General features: G+C 35.6%; 1 protein-coding gene across 1 annotated transcript in view; it reads right to left on the bottom strand.

The window, feature by feature from the left end:
- Positions 1-1,222: 1,222 nt before the first annotated feature.
- The window catches only part of LOC149805303 (uncharacterized), a 45,679-nt gene continuing 24,675 nt past the window's right edge, over positions 1,223-22,226 (bottom strand). Inside the window, exons 6-8 of the mRNA XM_089949220.1 lie at positions 14,410-14,522; positions 12,702-12,787; positions 1,223-8,875 (exon numbers count right to left, since the gene is read on the bottom strand). Of these exons, the coding sequence (XP_089805346.1) occupies positions 8,773-8,875; positions 12,702-12,787; positions 14,410-14,522 (302 nt within the window). The 3' untranslated portion in view covers positions 1,223-8,772. The remainder of the gene's footprint in view (positions 8,876-12,701; positions 12,788-14,409; positions 14,523-22,226) is intronic.

Genomic DNA, 22,226 nt, shown 5'->3' with positions numbered 1-22,226 from the left:
CATGTCAGAAATATGGTTTTATATTTGAAACAAAAGCTATTTATAAAACCTACATTGCTCTGTTCTTACCATCAAGTAATAGTAAGGAATCATTTAGCTGTAAATTAGAGCTTGCTATTTGGTTTGCCAAATCAAGGTGTATTACCTCCCCTTTGACTGTAATTGAGTGATTGCAATGTTTGCTTTGTTTCTCTTTTGTTCAATAATGTATGCATTTTTTCAGCTTTATATTAAAAAGTAAGTAATTTAACACTGCTTATAGTGGAAAGTAGCCACAGTAATGATTTTGAGACTTTTTCTTAACTTTTTATGAGCTTTGGGTAAATGTAGGTATATATTTATGTATTAGACAACTTCAATATGCAATTCAATTCTATTACTTAAATTTAACAAGTAGTGTATTCAGTGACAATTTTTATCAGTGTCTGCATATTGCATAGAGACATGAACTTGTCTTGGCATAGCAAAGTTTTTCACACATTTCTCCACCTCCAGCATACTTAATAGCTTGAGTCATAACAGTTTGTGCATACACTTTCTGTCTCCAACATCAATGTCAGCATTATAGGAACTTTGGATAGCTTTTTCAAATTTGTCTCTTGATGTCCTTATGTAACATACCTCATGTTGATGTGTTATTTGGGTTGATACACATTCCCCCCCCCCCTTGTTGTGGGGAACATTACCAGGCTTGAAGAAGTTACTCTGTCTATTCTTTGCTTATTCACCCTTCCCCATAGTTTTATACTAAAAAGTAGCACTATGTTATTTAATTATTCAGTTTAATAAAGCTTATGGAACTCTTCCTTGGCTTTCATACCTTTTTATTAACATTTGGGGGTCATGAATCACATGTGATGATAGTTTAAATAAGTTTGGAATATCGGCATCTCTTGATGCTTCATGGGTGTGTGTATTTGTTTTAGTCACAAAAGGGCAATGGCCTCTTATCATTTTGACCTCTCATGTAGCACACTTAGTTGTTTTGTTTGATTGATGTGAATAGGGATGCACTGTATCTTATTTCTGTGAGAGTCAGCAAGAAAAGAAATGCAATTTTGAAATTTAAAACATTTAAAACTTGTCTTATAGCCAGTGAGAGATGAAAATACAATGTGTCATGTAATTTGATACCCTGTGATGTCATACTTGCTGATGTCAGCATGCTTGTGTTTCTTTTGTGTAGCATGCATGCCATAGAAAGATAACATGAAGATACAAAGGCAGAAAACAATTATTTTAATAACAAGAATAAGCCATTAATAAGTACAATACAACACAGCAACATGTAATGCGGATGCAATTTAACTATAGATATTGGTATCACATATAATGCTATTGCACTATTATCCATGCACAAGCATGGCCAATTCTTTCTTACAATTATGCTCTAATATCAAGGAGTAAAATACAACTTTTTCAAAAAAAATTAAATCTGGTTATAGGACACACGGTACTAATTATACGGAAGAACTGTGAACCAGTCTAGAAATGGGTGAAGAAATAATAGAGTATTTACAGAATTGGTGGTCCATAATTGGTTAATAATGAAAATTAAAATTTTAGGAAAAATATCTTTTGAGAGCTTATCCTATATGTAATGTAACAAAAATATTGACAAATTTCTACTGATGCAATTTTAGCATTTTTACAGGCTTGACTCAGGAGTACTCAATACTGAAAGTAGCACCTGATTCATTTGGTGCAGAATCAATAATACGTGTTTCATGCACATGTATGTAAACAAATTGCCGCGGGTCATATGGTGTTCTCCACACATAAGCTTGCACCAAGGTTAGATGTGCACGAAAAATTATAGGTGTCATTATCAGCACCCATAAATTTTAAGTTATTGAATTTTGAATATGATAGTGTTTCCATATGTTTACCATTGGAGTGGAATTAGTACCGTGAGTCCTGAAACTTACTGATCTACATAACTAAAAAAAGAATATGTGAAAAAAGACATAAAGCTCTTCATTTACCATGTGGTTCTGAAGGATATCAAGCTAAAGTTGCTGTCAACAAAGTGATCCTGAACAAAAAGACAAACTAACACGGTAGACTGTTTTCATAAATGACCATGGGCAGAAACTGAGGATAAAAAACAGAGCTAAAAGCTGGTAAATTGTTCATGGAATGTGAATCAAAGGAACTTTAATGAAACTGGAAGGACAGGGACATGAAAGTATGCATTGGTCAGATTGAAACTAATTGTGAACTCCTCCCATTTAATGGCATCTTGAACTTTGAAGCTTATATGGGTACACTGAGACAGCTATCTATCCCCAATCTGAGATTGCCATTGGCTTTTGGTAAGCTCTAAATAAACCCTGGTGCACTTGTTTTGTGATGTTTCTCTCTTGCTATTTTGGAGAATAAATACTTGATATCCTCCCTTAACTCATTAACCCCTGCTGCCACTATAACTCATCATACTTTACCTTCCTCATCTCCTGAGCACCATGATAACATGGCACAGTTTCCATAGCTTGTTTCCTGAGCGCCGAGTCTGAGTGGCAGTATTAGCCTAGGCCTGTATCCCACACGATGAGTTAAATCAGCACAATCCATTGGTTGATTTCAAGCCATTTCATAATTATGCAGGCATTTTAACCAATACAATTTTAGCTTACAGAGATAGAGTGAACACTGCTGAACAAAGGAAAAATATTTGACTTCGATAGCGGCAAAAATAGTGGAAATATTTAGATTAGAAAATGATAAAAATTATGAGAATCAGCTGCTGGGAGTAGACTTTTACTTAACAGACTCACAGAGTATTCACGCGAAGTTAGGTTTGCTAGAGAGATGACAAGTAGAATTTCTGTGTACATAAAATGGAATGAATTTCATGCTGATAGTGTTAATTATTCAATGTTAGTACATAATGGATTTTATAGATTATTCATGGCAAGAGAAACAAATTGGTAAGAAAATCATTTATTTCATCTTTATGCATGATTTTTATTTCTACATGTAGCATGAAATTTATACCATTATGTACATAATTTTATTGAGAACTGCTGTGCCAAATTTTAGCTTAATTAAAGGAACATAAATAAGATAACATTTATTGCAAGTAGCTCCATCTGTAAAAATCTATAAACCAAGTGCTATCAGCAAGTCTCAGGGATACAGGCACTGTTAAGGCTAACACTGCTCTAGGTGATCTCTCTGCAAGTATGCTGTAGAGGAATGCCTAGCTGTTTGGCTCAGGGGTTAATGAGTTAAGATCTCAGCCTTCATAGAATCTGTTGAGATCTCCATCATTGAAAGAAAACATCAAAAGGGGAGGGGAGGGGATAAACAAACTGTTTGTTGTTCTTAGAGTAGACTTCCTTTTTGCTGCTGCAGAAAATAGGCAAGATAGAGAAATATGAAGTTTTAAAAAATTGTCTTCTGTTGTGAGTATTGTGGGAGATGTTCCAGTGTCACCTCCTTCCCCAAAGATTCATCAGAACATGGTATCAGCTACATAACTGTATAGATGAATTTTTTTAAAAAAGCTCTTAAATGATACTTCTTGGAGGCAATGTGGGACAAGTTTGATTAGACCATAGTGAAAACTGAAAATGGCAAACAGCCAGTCGATGGATAGACACCTAGCAGTGATAAGTGAAGGTAATGGATAAGAGTTTTTTCCCCTTTGCCCACATGATATATAAACATGATTTCAGTCTTCTGGAATTGCTGGATTCTCCAGGTAGTAGAGCTTATTTCCTAACATTAAATAAATGCAGCCAAGGAATGTATTCAGTGTAGAAGTGTTCTGTACTATGGGCTGCCAAATCACAATGGTATTAAGGGTAATGAAAGGGCAGATAAAGCAGCCCTCCAGTCACCTAAATGGAAGATATTATATATAGCAAAATTCATCTGGGCTTGGTTGAATTCTCAACAATGCAAATTTACCATGCCCAAAAAGGCAGGAAGAATATTCAAATGATCAACAAATAACAAATAACGTGAAGGCTACAGTGATAACTAACATTGTACTTTGCTGTGTTTAGAATGGCCAAATGTGCTTTTCCGCTGCACGTGAAGAAGCAACCAAAAAAAAATCAATTTTTCTTAAAATGATGTAATCATCAAATGTCACATCATAAAAAAAAATATGGCAGTCTTGTTACTCTGAATTTTCTCAGATCATGGACTTCTGATGCAATATTTTTTCACTGACGGAAACAGATATTGTTGAAAAACTGGCTCAATGCATTACACACTAAACTTGATCAGCCTCAGTAGTGTTGTTTACGTACATGAAGCAACAGATACAAACAAATATTTGGAGTGTTTCAACCAGGACGATAATTTTCTAACAGAGAACATTCAACCTGCATTATGTTCTGGAGATATCATTATTGTTGACAACTGTGCCACTCACCATAATTGTGGTAAAAGATTGAGTTCTATCAAATCCGCCATTGCTGGTCCCAAGCCCAAGAATAAAAAGAGGGTTGGGTATGGGACAAGCAACCCAACCCTGCAAAATCCAACTTGCTACAAAAACGCCAACAGAAGAAAAACCAGAAACTGAAAGCCTGAGAGAGGAAGGGTCTTTTTCTAGAAGACTTATGATGTTATGTGGTGAAAGCCGTGAGCCTGCAGAGCCATAAAGGAGACCACCCGTCAATCAAACAGGAGTATTAACATCGCAACATGGAACGTGGGGACAATATATGAGGCAGGAACAATGGCACAGGTAGTAGCAGAGATGAGGAACTACTACCTATCCCTACTGGGCATTAGTGAAATGAGATGGATTCAATCTGGACAAAGAAGAATGATGACATGAGAGATTCTACTGTATTCAGGACATGAGGAAGATAATGCGCCTCATGCACAGGGAGTGGGCCTCATGCTGTCAAAGCAAGCACTGATAAGATGGGAACCACATGGGTCCAGAATCCTCACAGAAACATTTAGGACCAACAAGGAGAAAATAAAGATGAACATCATACAGTGCTACACTCCAACAAATGATGGCGAAGAAAAAGATAAGGACCAGTTTTACAACAGACTACAGAACATAGAAGAGAACTTCCCAGACAAAGACATCAACATCCTCATGGGTGACTTTAGTGCCAAAGTTCACAGAACTTTGTGCAATGACAAAGCTGGTCATCGGGGGTACCATCTTTCCCCACAAAAGAATCCACAAGAACACATGGATATCACCAGACCATGTAACAGAAAATCCGATTGACCACATCTGCATAGCCAAGAAGTTCAGAAGATCCCTGCAAGATGTGAGGGTGAAGAGGGAAGCAGATGTGGCATCTGACCACCACTTAGTTGTCACAAGGCTAAAACTTAAGCTGAAGAACTGTATGGGCTAAAGAGAGAAGAAAACAAAGTATAACAGCCTGCTGAAAGATGCAAAAACTAAAGAAGAATACAGACTGATGCTTAACAACATGTACCAAGTGCTACAAGAGCTTGTTGAAAATGAGGAAGACAATGCAAACAACATATGGCATAAAGTTAAGAAGGCAGTAAAATCAACATGACATGAAGTACTAGGCCCCATGAAGCACCAGCAGAAAGAATGGATCTCAGCTGAAACATTGCTCAAAATCCAGGAGCGTAAACAGAAGAAAACAGCAGTAGGACAAGACCTAAAGAGGTAAAAGTACAAAAAAGGACACTGATGCCCACAGAGAAGTGAAAAGAAGCATCAAGATAGACATGAGAAACTACGTTGAAGGACTGGCAGCAGAGGCAGAAGAAGCAGCCGAAAGTGGAAACATGAAGAAGCTGTACGACATCACCAAGAAGCTGTCTGGCAAGTACAGTAAAAACAGAGAGACCCATAAAGGACAAGCAGGGAAATACCACAGCAAGTACAGAATGCCAAATGAATAGATGGGCAGAACATTTTGAAGAACTGTTGAACAGGCCAGCACCACTAAATCCCCCAGAAATCCACCCAGCCGTGGCAGATCTCCCCATAAGCTGTGACAATCCCACCAGAGATAAGATCAGGAAAGCCATCACCCAGCTGAAGAACACAAGTCAGCTGGACCTGATGACAACCCAACTGAAGCCCCCAGTGCAGTGCTAGTGGCTTCAGTGGAAATGCTTTACCCACTCTTTGAGAAGATTTGGGACAATGAAGAAATACCGACTGACTGGAAGGAGGGACACCTCAACAAGATCCCAAAGAAAGGTGACCTCAGCAACTGCTCCAGCTACAGGGGAATCATATTCTTGTCAGTACCAGGGAAAGTCCTCAACCATGTCCTCTTGGAGAGGATGAAGGAGGCCACTGACCCCCAGTTATGTGACGAGCAAGTGGGCTTCCAGCAGAACATATTGTGTACGGACCAAATAGCTACTCTTTGCATCATAGTCAAGCAATCGTTGGAGTGGAATTCTTTGCTCTACATCAACGTTGTCGATTATGAGAAGGCATTTGACAGCATGAACCAAGAGACACTCTGGAAACTTCTTCGCCATTACGGCATCCCAACCAAGCTGGTGAACCTGACCAAGAACACTTACAATGGAATGTCCTGCAGAGTCATTCATGCAGGACAGCACACAGACCGCTTCCTAGTGCAGACTGGCGTGAAGCAAGGATGCATGCTGTCGCTGTTTCTCTTCCTTCTTGCCATCGACTTGATTATGAAGACATCCACCAATGGGCGGAGAAATGGGATCCAGTGGACATTGTGGAGTCAACTTGAGGACCTGGACTTTGCTGATGACCTAGTACTCTTGTCCCAGTCAGCAGTAAATGCAGAATAAGACCAACATACTGGCAGCCACATCAGCACAGGTTGGCCTCAACATCCACAAAGACAAGACCAAGATCCTCAAGATCAATTACGCCAGTAATAACAAAGTCACACTGCAGGGAAGTCCCCTGGAAGAGGCAGAGTCCTTCACGTACCTGGGCAGCATTATCAACCAGCAGGGTGGTACAGATGCAGACGTCAAGGCAAGGATAGGAAAGGTGAAAGCATCTGGAGCTCCAAAGAAATTTCCTTGACTACCAAGATCGGACTGTTCAACTCCAATGTGAAGTCAGTCCTACTGTATGGAGCAGAGACCTGAAGAAGAACCACCAAGATGACCGTAAACAGGGTTCAGACCTTCATCAACACCTGCCTACAAAACATTCTCCAGATCCAATGGCCAGATACCACCAGCAACACCAACCTGTGGCAGAGAACCTCCCAGCTTCTGGTAGAGGACAAGATCAAGAAGAGAAGATGGAGTTGGATAGGACTCACCCTTCATAAGCTGCCAACCAAAAAGCAGAGAAGGGAATGACCAAGAAACACCTGGTGATGCAACCTTGAGGCAGACATCACTAAGATGGGTCACACCTGGAGTCAGCTCGAGGGGATGGCACAGGACAGAAATCCCGGCAGGGGTGACAGGCAAAACTGACTGAACTGATTGAGTTCTATCATATTCTTTTATGAATCAAGGCATTCAGTATAATTTCACTCCAGTTTACTTGCCTGAACTTAACAAGTTGAATGAACTCGCCTTCAGATACTATAAGGGATAAACCATTTAATTGACAATAGGGGCTGGAATTTTCTTTTGAACTGGAATACTTTATTTTCATTTTCTTCCTCATATATAATTTATTCAGCTAATATATTAGAATATAAAAAGTAAATTTTTTTGTTTGGAAAAACCAGATAAAGAGTATTTTTTCAATCTTTCTGAGACTGCAAAATTTTTCCTTGAAAAATAAAAAAAAACCACCCCTTTACAGTGATTCCAATTACACTAGCAGACCTGCTGAATTACTTTAAAGTTCTGGGCTATCTGAACATTTAAATTCTATTACACTTATAACTCTTATTATTTTGCCATGTGTCTAAAACTCAGTTTATGAAACAATTTCAAATCATTATTTAAATTAAAATTTGCAAGCATTTTAAATGTGGTAATTGCTTTCCCAACATTGTAACACTTTTGTGTTGTGGATTATACCAACTAATTTTGATATGTAAAACATTTTTTTCCTTAACTACCACACATACACACTCTCACTCTCTCTTTATTCTGACACTTCAAACACCAATACAAGTTTCATTTGTATGAAAGAGTCACTAAGCAAACTTTTGTCACAAAAATCTAAATCTTTGGCCAGCATGAATAATCGGAACTAATAGGCAGAACCAGGTGCTGAAACTGATACTGTGCTTTATATATATTGCTGACTTGATTGATCTTGCTGCCAAAGTGGCCACTGTAAATTAACATCATTGGGAATGCACTTTTTCCAAGACTAAATGATTTTTGCTGTATTGACTTCAATAATTATCTAAATCAGTTCCGTTGCATATATTTGGAAATATAACAAACGCTCTACAAACATACTTCAGAACATCAAACCCATCACTGATGAGCTGCACCTATCATATAGAACAGACTGCAGAGATATGGTGGTATTGGACACATATCTGCGATTCATGCATACCTCCTAAACCTCAGCCAGAGTGTACACTTTACCAGTGACCAATGACAATGGAACACATTCTTATTGATTGCACTGACTTCCAACCTGTGAGACTGAACTATAGCCAGTATTGTGCTGACATGCCATTAACTCATTACATGCATATATGTACATAATGAGATGCATCCACATACCAATTTTCACATGTGAAATAGAATTCAAATCGTTAGTGCATAATTAATGAACAAACACATGAATGCACAAACACAAAATGGGCAAAAAGTTATATTACCTTCCAAATTTGCTAGTGACTGAGACAAAATTGTTTATATAATGGCCAAGACCTAGGAACTAATGAGATCTGTACAAATGGCATACATATACACACCTTCCTTTTCAAATTCATTTACAGCTTTCACTGGCCTCATGGCAAAGTATGGATCAAACCTGAAAAAAAAGCAATTCTCATCAACCTCCCACTTGCAATGAAAACTTTCAAAGTGCCAGGATTCAAATATCAACACCTGTTCTACAATATAGAAATCGTAATAATTCAAACACTCAATGCTGTTTTTAGAAATAATACCATGAAGAGCTTTTTCAATCAATAATTTAATTTACAACTTAAACTTATCAGTCAAGCCTCACTATTTAACATTTGCACATGATTTCATATTGTATGTATGTTTGTATGCAATATGTATGTATGTATGGATGGATGGATGTACTCACACACATTTTGATCTTTTTCATATTTTCAGCAATTGGAATAAAAACTGACATCTGATGATATAATTCAAGGTAATTCATTCATTAAATCTGTCAAGTTACAAACCTCCCTAGTTATATAATTGCTACATGCACTGGTGAATGAACTATTTTTTTTTTTCTAATTAAGTTTTCCTTTTCATAGATAAACTTGTCACAAAATAAAGACAACATTATACACTTTCACCTTCAGGAAATATATTGTACTAACCAACTTATGGGCAACTGACCCACTCACTGGTAAAATCTCACAAGTCTTTAAAACCAACTTAAGTCCATACTTCAACATATTTATCAAAAATCTTTTTGTCCATGCATAACATTATTTTTTAAAGTACATACATTCATTCACATGACTTGGTCTGGAATTAAAACAAATTTGCCATTAGTTTTGCTAAAACTTGTATTCTGCCACAGGACCCTTTTGTCAACAAAACTACATCAATCAAAAACTTTTAATATATTTGTTTCTTTTAAATATCCAAGTTACTGATTCATCCATGTTAATTATGTTAAGCATTTATTATTGGTCAATTTTTGTGAAAAAAAATAATCTATCTTAAGGCACAATAATATTACTCTCCTATAGAGAAAACAGAATTAAAATAAGTATATTTTGACAACATTTAATATATGTTATTGTGCATCTTTGTACATAAGCACGAGTGAGATAAATCTCAGCATTAAATAAAATTAAAACAATCATGTACTATTATAACAGTTGCTATGGAATCTAAATGTCCATTACAAATTAATCTTATGTTTCATATGAATCTGATCCATAATTTCAAAACTTGCAAGAAAAATTTCTATGAATTCAAGATAAGATATTTGTTCTTTTTAATAACTCATTGTTGAAATCATCTTTGATATTCTGAATCACTGTGAACAATTTCATAATGATGATTAAAATTTCTGAGCAGTAACTGCTGTTTTCAACTAAAAAACAAGGTTTTAGTCACCACTCTTGATCATGATTTTTTCACATTCAACAAGCTGGGGCCCATTTTGGGGGTATTTTCTATACAATTTTTTTTAGGATCCACGCCTGCTTCTGTGCTATAAGCAAGTGCATGAGTTATCTGGGCATGATATAGCACGGAAGCAGTAAAATTTATTTACTTCATCAATGTGTGATATTAATATATGGCTGCCAACATACTCAAGGAAGGTCAAACCAATTAGCACAGGGAAGATGGTCATGAGGTAGTCCATAATAATAATAATAATAAGAAGAAGAAGAAAACATGGTAAAGTGTGACCCCACTATAGCGTGCTCCATTATAACACAAACTCAGTTATAACACAGTCATGGTGTGGCTCCCAAAATTTCATACACTAGTATTTTTCTTGTACAAGAAAAAAAATCTTTCTTAAAACTACGAAAACAACATAACAAGTTTATTATCATTATATGGAAGAGATTATGTATGAATAATAAAAGACAATTGTGGTGTGGCTCCTGAAACTCTATATGTATTTTTCTCACACACAAAAAAAAATAAATAGTTTTTCTTCTTAAAAGTACGAAAATTAAAGTGTAAAAAGTTTATTCAGGGATCACATAGGGCTTCACCAATGTCACAAATTGCGATGTTTTTTTCCTTACTAGCAGCAAAATATACCATCTGGCAATTTTTTTATCGCCAACATTATTGGCTGTTTGAACTTGCATATACAACCATTGGTTTCTAGTGGAGAAACACAGAGGCTCCATGAGTGGAAGCCGCAAACTTTATATAAAATGCACTGAAATTCATCTATTGGTAAATAAACAAGTTCTTTGTCTATATTGATAAACCATCTTAACAGTGCATTGTTATATCATAATCCGCTTATGTTGACATTTAGCATGAGTAATGTATGTTGTGAGATATCCGCTTTTGTTTTTGTTGTTGACATTTCTGGTAGCAGAGATCAACCGGACAAGGCATTATATCATAATCTACCTTTCACCAGATTTTCAGCTGCTCACTAGTAATTAATATATTTACATAGACTGACATTTATATGTGGATGGTAAATAAAATTCCTCTTCTTTTCACTCAGAATTATATCTATCAGAAGACTCAATTTATTTTTTTGTAATCCATGTCATCAGGTTAGAACACCTACATCTCTATTGTTCACTGACCCTTTATTAAAATTTCTGATGCATGCATGAAATGCAGCACTTACTCCGCTACCACAAATGTAAAAAAAAAAAAAAACCAAGTAAACAAAAAATTAGAAACAAGATCTTATTTGTTAGTCTATTCAATAGGCAGGGAGGAACAGTAAACAGTAACTACATTCAACCTAATGATGGCCAATGCCTTTTTTAAAAATGTACCCAGATAAAATAGTTTGCTGAAATTTCAAAGAAAACAACAAGATTGTTATGAAAACGTACTAAGCAAATGGAAACAAAATCAGTTTTAATCATGCAATACAAATATTTGATGTTGCTACCACAATAAGAAATGGGCATTTGTTTTGTTCTCCAATGCTGTCCTTTAGCAGTGATTTCAATAACGCATGCACCCTTCATCAACGAAAACTGACTACAATCTTCACTAAAAAACAAAGAAACTTTTTGCAGGAAAAAGTTTATGCTTATGAATAGTACCAATGGTGGCTTAAAATACAAACTAACTTTTACCAACTTGGGATGTACTGAAAAGTAAATGTGCTTCATCATTTGTTACGTGTTTGTGCTATTTTTTTCCACTGAATTCAGACCTATATGACCTGTGACAAAATTAGTGAATATTTTAAATCTGTGTGTGTGCATAATTTCAATGGAATTACTTGTATTGTGGATTCCATGTATATGATGAGATTTGCGGGTGAGTACACAGTGTTGATACTCAATTAATGTTATACATGAGCCTGCATTTATTACCTAACCCCTCCTCCCCGCAAATATTCTGAAGTACATGCATCATTTTCTTCAGCTAACTGACCTGGTTGCTTATAACACAGTTCAGTCTAAAACATGGTCAGGTTCTATGGCTCCCAACTACCATGTTATGGTGTGGTCACCCATGCAGAATAAGTCACTGCGATGACTTTTGGGGCCATTGTTTATTCATCTGCTTACTGTTTGTATTCAATATGCTCTAAGTCATGGGTGTTTCACATGTTATGCTGATGAACATGGTATTAAAGGTAAATCATGTAGTTCATGGAATTCTTCATTTGCAAGTACAATTAACCCTGATTACCTGCAAAATATGCGAGAATCCCTATTTTCATCTTCCTTGACTTTTTACCTTCCTCTGCCACTTTGATTTATCCTTGCTCTGCCACATTCAATAAAAACAATTTCAACTTTTAAAAATATTAACAGAAAGAGCCTTCTAAATGGTTCTCTTAACACAGAGAGTATCTATCACCTATAGCATTTTCATACTTTAATTCTGTATCCATCCCACTCAAAATTTTCAAATTTGTGCACACCAGTTCAAGCCAGCTTTGGAGCAGTGCGCAAATTATAATAACCAGAGTAGATTTTTTCTCTTACCCTGACTTCAAAGCCCCAGGAATCAGCAACTCTTCTTTCACCATCACTGAATGGATTGTTTCCCAGTTGTCATGGAAATGAAGTGTCTACATTGCAGAAGAAATCAAATATTATTGGCAAAAATATTGCTGCATCTTGTATCAATATACAGTTTCAAAAATACCTGGAATAACTACCTCTATTCAGCTTTTTTGTTAGCAATCGCTGAAAAATTGTGCACAAATTCGCTATCCAATAATAACTGCCTTAGCATCAGTGAAAAGTTGCCTTTAGGAAATAATCTGTACACTGGAAACACTGAAAAGACCACAAATTTAAATTTTTTAACAAATTCACAGCTTATGTACATACTCAGATTTAAATTTCATTATTTTAATAAAGCATATATACCTCACATAGATACAAAAAATTGCTCACTAATGGCAGAAAACTGGCAAAGTCACAAATAAAGTATTGATGGTAACTGCCATTTGTGAGTTCAAGCATCTAATTTTAACAACAAAACATGCAGTGCTGTTATATTTTATAATTACTTTCATCAGTAAATTATACATATAAAAAATGAGAGAATGTGTTGCAACAGACAAGATATTTTTCATACCAAAATGTGCACCTGAGAGATGATTACTTTCGCTGGGAGCCAAAGCAATATGCTAATTATCAACTCCTGGAATTCAGTGGGTCAAGTTATATCAACTCTAGTTAGATTTTATGATAAAATAATTAATACCTCTTATGTCCACTCATGCATAACAAGTCTCATTAATCATAAAAGATCAGAGAAATCATAGCACTTTGTGCTTGTAACTATTTTATCATCAGATCTAACCATACCAGGTAGTCAACATCAACTTAATCTGGACTTAGCTCTTTATATATTTACTGAAAAATACTATTTAATGAAACAACTGTCTGTGTCAGGACAGCTCAAGTAAAATCTTCTATCAATTCCATGTGAAAACAAAATGTATTGCTTCAACTCTAGGAGAAAGTGAATATCTAAATATTCATTTGCATTCTTGTGCAATTTTATTTGCATAATGAAATGTTATGATTGTTTTGATTCCCTGATATATTTAATGACATGTAAATCTCATCAGACCATCAATATGTAAAATAATAATATGCCTACATAGTTTCATTGGTGTACCTCAAGTGATTTTTCTTTATCATCCAAGTATGGTCCTAGTTAAAAATAATCCAAAATGTTTTAAAATGTACATAAAAAAATTGAAATATGGCTGCAATGACCTTAAAATCTAATCAAGACATCAATGTGTAAATACATGTATAACTACCAAGATTAATTTGTCCATATGAGATGGTTTTCTCTTAACAGCATTATAAAGGTTATATCAAAACAAGTTCAGGTCCAATAAAGTTCTACCATGTGTAAAACATTTACCAACTGCTTTGCTGACCTGAAAATATCTTTAAGTCATTATATTTTATGACCTGATTAAGTGCTTTATGGTTCTAATTTAAAAGGCTTTTGTGTTATAGGGCTAAAATTTATTTAAGATGGACACAAACATTAGGATGTACAGCAGCAACATTCTCTTCAGCTATAGCAGTAGGGGATAGAAAAAACACCAAATATAAGTGGCAAGTAGAAGCTTGAAAAAATGTACTAGAGCTAATTAATTCAAGATAAAGCATGGAAAAATGAAAACAACATAACATGATTTTTCACATTTACTAATTTTACCTTCTCAAAGTTTGATACAGCATGGGAAATAGGATGGTCATATTTGCTACGGACTTTCTTGAACACCTTTCCAGTGTCTGTCTTCTGGACAGTATAGTTTGCTGAATGAGGACCTGTAAATGGGAAAAGAAGACCGTGTATCAGTTTCTCCAATTTCTCAATATCAAAGCTGAATGAACAAAGCAGAAAACAAGGTAACACCCTCACCATCTCACCCACATACCATACACATCACTTCATTAAGAACAGTCTATAGTAATAAAAAAAAAGGTGGCATAAACTCTTCTGTAAACGGTGGAGGAACAATCACTGGTCAACATGCATATATTTTAACAATGACTATAATATGTACTAAGTGTCACAAAAATCTACCACAATATGCAAGCGAGTAGTTTCATTAAAAATTTCAGCAATGTATTGCATCCAGCTATAAGACATAAAGGGCAATAACTCTTAAAACAATCATTAAAACAAAGATTTGTCTATGCCCATCCATACAGCATGAATAATGTACTGACAGGGTTCATACACCTTTGGGGTGAAAAAAATTAAAGGACTTTATCCATTTTTTTCAAGGACCTCGATGCCCAGTGCAGTTTAGGTATATTTATCAATGGCCATTTATAGAATTAGTGAAAATGTTGTCATTTCCTGATAAGGGGCTTCCTTGAAATAGGTAAGCTCTTCCATAAAAATACCCAGATAAATCTTCCATATTCTCAATGCCACATACATGTGTTTATCTTTTGGCGGGTATGAATGCAGCCTCCTGAATATTCGGTAGCGATAGGAGTTTATGGAGATTGCCAAAGCCCACCTTCTCTCTCCAACATACTTCACGAAAACACATTGGCCGACCTCATATATAGCAATTTGCATAATTTTTTAGTACCTGAAGTTGTTCGAGGCAGACAAAATCAATCTCTGGAATAACTGTGATGCACGATAGCATGCATTTGTGCAGCACCTTAAAATTGCCCGCAGTGTTGACACATGTAATTTTTTATATCTGCTGTTAAATGATCATTCATCAAAATTTTAACGTACATTTACACATAAATATAAGTACACTCCATGGAAAGCAGCCTTTTTGTTAAGCCAAAAATCAGAAGCTTGGACGTACACTAAGAACAAATTGTCACCATTTTCTTCGTGTCTATTTGTCATCATCTTTTGATTCAAGAGTTTGAACAACTGATTCACCATGATTTAAAGTACAAAAATTTACTGCTGCTGCAGAAAATAAATCAACAAAGAAGAATGATCATTGGAAAAGATCAAGCACTTTTTAAAACTCTCTATAAAACTCATGCAATTATAAATATCTGATTGGTCACGTCAGCATGCAATTATAAATATCTGATTGGTCACATATTGTTAACCACCCAATAGCAAGCAGTGTTATTTTGATTATATGACGTAATGGTATGAAAAGTAATTTTCGTACATGCATTTGTAGATTAATTTTATAATTTTCAAGGACCGAGGCTTATTTTCAACTACTTATCAAGGTAAACAAAATTTTCAAGTATGAATCAAAATTCAAGTACATTTCAAGGTGCCTTGCGAACCCTGACTGACTCTCATAGCAATCCATTAAAAAAACTACAATACAAGACGCATTCAAAAAATTGTCTTGTACAATGCGTTCAACTGCAAAAAGGGCAATGACTAAAACTGCAAATGCAGTGATTTTTCAAAATGCACATGTTTAGATAATGGTCATAACATGTACCAAATTTCATAAGAATCCATTGAAACAAGTCCAACTACACGTGTTAAAAATATTCTGTCAGGTACTTCACCAAATTAAAAAGAGCAATAACTATAACAAAAATTATTGGAGCATAGTGATTTGTATTTAGATGATCATATTTCCCATGTTTCATGGCGATCTATGAATATCTGTGAGATCAGCTTTATTTACAACCAGGATGCAAAAGATGAAAGAACTTTTGTAATATTGTTTGGGAGGAAAGCAATTTATTGACATGCGCATATTCAGAAAATGACCATAACATTTACAAAGTCCCTCATGATCCATTAAAAATGTGAGACTACTTGTATCAAAAGATTCTGTCATACACTGCATTCAGTTGCAAGTTTGAACAGGCGATAAATATTATAATAAATTGTGAACACAAAGTGATTCTCAATATCTGCATAACAAAGTTTTCTGGCACCGGGCAATCCATTAAAAACTAAAGAACATAGTTGGATTAATGAAATTGTGTGCTACACGAAAAGATGAATTGTCAGATATGTGGATCTCTATATACCCGTGTCACAGAGGTGCCCGGTACAAAAATAAATTTAAATGGTGGAAAATTCATTGTACCCTAAATTTTCACTGCAGAATGTGGTAACTAGAAAACCATATATTTTTTGTAGTTGCAAGACATCTAAAATATCTCTGCCTATTAAATTTAAACCTACCAGGAGAGGTTGATATTCCTGTGAACCATCTTACTGATATTCTTTTATTGGTGGAGATTAAAGGAAGGCAAACTGCTTGTGACAAACCTATTTAATTAAATTTAAAATGCATCAAAACTTCTATTTTTTTTTTAATCAAAGTTTGACTTTTTAAGACTTTTGTAAGGGATAATTTCTGTTTTTTTGTCCACAATATATGACTTTCCAGATGCACAGAATATCATCATATTTGCAAGCTCTTAGCTTTGAAAGCAGTAATTGTACATACCTGTAACAGTGCTTAGTCCATTCCAATTTTATGCAACAAGATATCTGGTTACAAATGACCAAGTTTTGACTGTTAGAAGGCTTGGATTTAAGTCTGGATATAATATGATGGCATATGAAAAAGTATGTGTATTAGCATATGACAGAACAGACTGATAAAACTTTAAGTTTACAAAACAAGTCATTTGGTTATCTTGCCATAGTGAAATGCTAAAGTTCTCAGGGTATGTTGCACAAATCTGAGACTTTTAAACTCGTTCTTCATTTGTCTCTATAATATAAATTCATCTTGATTAATAACCATATACTGTAGTTTAACATCACAACTGTGAATGACATTTTTTCACAGCTCCAGAATGAACAGCAACAGTGAACTGGTAGATCAGCAACAGACTAGATGCATATAAGTAGTAATAGACCAGATACAAATATGCAACATCGAAAACACAGCTATCAAAGCAACTTTGAATGTTTTGAAATTATCTAACCATATCTTTAAAATTGTCAAGAGGATTTGAATAAAAGTTTGGTATTTATTTCCATTCACACAGTATATTCATTCTGGGCATGCATGAAAAGAAGTTTGTTTTCTTTTAAGAAGGAAATCAGCAACTCTTAACAAACCTTTTCTTCTTTAGATGTTGATGGCATTAGGGTAAAAATAAAGGGATATCCATTCTTCTGAGTGGATATAAATGGATCAACCAAAATGCCTTATACCAAAAAAAATAGGATTGAACTGAAGGCTTGCATGGATAGCACACACACACACACACAGAGTTATCACTAGTATGAGAATGAATTTGAAACATTCTGAATATTTTGTTATAAGTTCTTTGTTACTTTAAATCTGTCAATATGCTAATTGGTAGAATAAATAACATTCCATAAAATGCTCAGGAGCTGCATGTGTCACATGGCAGACTTGAAGATATATTGATATATGTGCATGATGAACACAGATAAATGTCAGTCAGGGAGAACAATTCTGCTGCTGAGAATTGTAAACTCAGGGTACTCATATGATATTCTCCAGCTGATATCCTGGCCAATTTGAACAATGTTTATGTATTGTAATTCTCTGTCACATCCTACAATTCTGAGGTGGTTGAATTGTTTAATTGATGATCACAAATCCATGGATGACCTACATTCTGGAAACCATTGTCTGTGATTGGTGAATTATGGAATATGGCTGCTGTAAAAGAGGCAAATGATGAAGATGCATGATACACAGTGGAAGATATTTCTATTATCACAGGCATTCATTCTTCAGATGTTTTCAATATAATGAGGAATCATTTCAATGCCACAAAGGTTTGTGCAACAGGGGTCCTGCATTTTTTAACAGCTGATCTAACAGATACTTGCCAAACATGAAAAGAGTGACCAGATACATTTGAATGAGATAATCAAAGGTGGTATAGAAGAATTTACTTTTCTGAACCCAACTTAAGAGAAACAAAGTCAGGATCAGATAAAAATTAGCATAGACCACAAATAGCTCAATATAGTTGGACTTGTACAAGAATTTTATATGCATTATTTGTCAGTCCATAAGGCCTTGTCATCCAGGTACCTGTGCACTGACTTGGATGTGTTACTGGATATTTTTATGCCTCCAACTTCCAAAAATTGTGGAACACTGCTAACTTCCAATCCACACACCAATACCCAAGGTATCCATCTATTATATCACAATGCACCAGTGCATAAATCTACTGTTATGATATACTTCCTGAAGGAGAATAACTTCAAAACAACATCCTCAATCAAGAACCACCTATCAATAAGGAGGCAAATGATCAACTGCCCAAGTGGAAATCAACATATCTCTTGCTGATCCTTCAACACTAAATGAGTCAGAGAAAACAACTGACATTCTGTCAAATGGCAAAACACCTGGAGCAGAAGCTATACCATCAGAAGTCTACAAAGCCAAAGCCTCACACATGTCTCATAAACTGACTCAACACTTCTAATCAATGTGACTCTAGCAACTATATGCCTGAAGTACAATGATGCATCCATCATCCACTTACACAAGCAGAAAAGCAAAAGACAATCCTACAACAACCATCAAGGCATCTCCTTGCTGTCAATAGCTGGAAAAATCCTTCCAGATTTCTGCCAAGTCACACTGTGCATAACATCAAAGGATCCTGCTGAGATCCAATGTGGCTTCAGGAAAGGATGAGGGACCACAAAAATGGTGTTTATTGCTCATCAACACCAAAAGAAGTGCCATGAACAGAACTCCAACCTGTTCACAACATTCATTGACCTAACAAAAGCCTCTGACAAAGTCTGTCATTGCAACCTCTGGAATATCATGGCAAAACACGATTCAGAGAAATTCATCATAAAAGCAATTTAATGATTGCATGCCCACTTATATTGTGGACAATGGTTAGTTACCTAAACAACTCCTAGTCACTAAAATGGAGTCATGCAAAGTTATGTGTTGGCCCCAACCTTCAGTATGATGTTCTCTGTCATGCTTACAGATGACTTCGTTAACTATTACACAAGTATCAAAATCTGATACCAAACTGATAGCAAGCTGTTCAGTCTGAGGAGACTATGGGTGAAGAAGAAAGTTACAGGAACTGACTGTTTGTGATCTCCTATCTGCTGAAAACTGTACCATAAACACCAAATCTGCACCTGCCATGCAAGTGTATGACCATTTCTATTCAGATTCTGACAATTTTGGTCTCAAAATCAGTATCAAGAAGACAGGTGATGCACCAACCTGTACCTGGAAAGTATTACAAAGGGCCTACTATCACAGTCAATGGCCAAAGCCTCCAGGTCATGGACAAGTTCACCTATCTTGGTGGTTTACTAATATATACAGTCCACATCGATGATGAAACCAATGTGTGAAAACAAGTGTGGCTTTGGCAGACTACATGCAAATATGTGGAAGCAGAGAAGAATAAGTCTGAAAACAACATGAGGTCTTCAAAGATAATGTGTTGCCACCATTGCTGTATAATGCAAAACCTGGACAGTGTACAGATGCCAAGAGCTGAACCATTTTCACATGGGCTACCTGAGAAAACCGATGAGGGTAATATGACAGGACGAGGACCCATGAGACACTGAGGATCACACATGGATTGGCATTTCAAGCATCTATAACTCTCCTGATGAAATCTCAGTTGAGATGGGCAGAGGCCTCCCAAGTGAAAACTTGAGAGAAGGGCAAATAATTTGCTTGCTCAAATACTCCCTCATCTCTCTTGCATCCCACCCTACACCATGATCAAGAAAAGTTGATAGTAAGAAACAAGTGCATAAATTTTCTTGCAGTTTTTAAGTGTATAAACAGTGTATTTCAGAATATCTGTCAACCTAACAATCATACACTCAAAAGGTCCCCATTATAAGGTTACAAGCATGTGAAATCAATCCATAATGCATGGGTTTTTGTTATTATAAAATACTGATGACACTTCTTGACCAGACTGGATGAGCTGACAGCCATATTTACTCTTCAGGTGTTCAGTTTCACTGCAATGTTAGATTTGCCAGTGTTTCATTATAAGAAAATTAAAATAATAAATGAATTCCTGTTGAATACAAACCTTATTAACTAGTTAGTTATTTCATGGTGCAAAACAATGTAAGAAGCATTTACACAATGAAGACTAACTTATAAAGTATTAGCAAAGTTATCTTACCAATTAGTGATGCTTAAAAAATACAGCAAAGCTCATAACCCTGAAAGTCCAATCAGTATGTTAATCTTACCTACTAGTCTTTAGTGATGCTTAACCAATACAGCAGAGCTCATAATTTTGAAAGTCCAATCAGTATGTTACTCTTACCTACTAGTCTTTAGTGACGCTTAACCAATACAGCAGAACTCATAACCCTGAAAATCCAATCAGTATGTTAATCTTACCTACTAGTCTGTAGTGATGCTTAACCAATACAGCAGAGCTCATAACCCTGAAAGTCCAATCAGTATGTTACTCTTACCTACTAGTCTTTAGTGATGCTTAACCAATACAGCAGAGCTCATAACCCTGAAAGTCCAGTCAGTATGTTAATCTTACCTACTAGTCTTTAGTGATGCTTAACCAATACAGCAGAGCTCATAATCCTGAAAGTCCAATCAGTATGTTAATCTTACCTACTAGTCTTTAGTGATGCCTAACCAATACAGCAGAACTCATAACCCTGAAAGTCCAATCAGTATGTTAATCTTACCTACTAGTCTGTAGTTGTCAACCAGTACTCAAAGAAAAATCTTTTTAAACAACCACCCAGTGACTTTAAAAAATTCACAAGCCCTGGCTCAAGTTCTACAAGCCCAGACTCAATTCCATATGCCCAAAATTTCCCCTTTTTTCATATTATTTGTCACAAAGTGCTGCAATCGCAACAATTCAAATATAAGTTCAATAGGCATTGAAGGTAATGCAAGTGTCATTAGTGTTCATCACTACACTCACTGGATGGTCCTGGTGTTCAAACTGCTCTGCTGCATTCTCTGAACGAATCCTGATCAGAACCAAGCTGATGTTGATATATTTGCAGTATGTGCATAGAATTAACTGGCCTCCCCCTTTATTTTTATTTTTAATTTTTGCAAGTAAAACTCCATTGACTAGGAGTTATGAACTTATTTTTGTTGAGCTTTGCTGATAAGCTAATTGCTGCCTATTTTGGCATCAAAACTGAATCATACTTAAACACTGTTATGACAATTTAAATGATCATTGCTTTGCATTTTATATACAAGCAGTAAAATTCTACTTCAAAGAAACATCACCACTGTTCACAAACTTGTCAAAAATCTATAATACATATGGTTTAAACATTCTAATTCATAGCAATGATATGTAAAAACTCTTGTACACATATCTAACATCTCTTTGATTTACCTATAGTGGGTTGTTCCACATCCTGATCGTACTTATGCAAATTAGCAGAATGGCCTCACCCACTGCAGTCTTCAGACTCATCTCACTAATTATTGTCAGTCAATTAAGTAATAAATGAAATGGTGGATTATACATGATCTAGTTTCCTTTTTAATTGCTGCTATTTAAACTGCCCAGAGGATAGTTTTACATCAGCTCCAATCATGACTGTTTAGT

The sequence above is a fragment of the Sinohyriopsis cumingii genome, chromosome 2 (assembly GCF_028554795.1).
Source record: "Sinohyriopsis cumingii isolate HCF-2022 chromosome 2, ASM2855479v2, whole genome shotgun sequence".
In the NCBI taxonomy this organism is placed as follows: Eukaryota; Metazoa; Mollusca; class Bivalvia; order Unionida; family Unionidae; genus Sinohyriopsis; species Sinohyriopsis cumingii.
The sequence above is the reverse complement of the archived record's forward strand: the minus strand, read 5'-3'. Positions and strand labels throughout refer to the sequence as shown.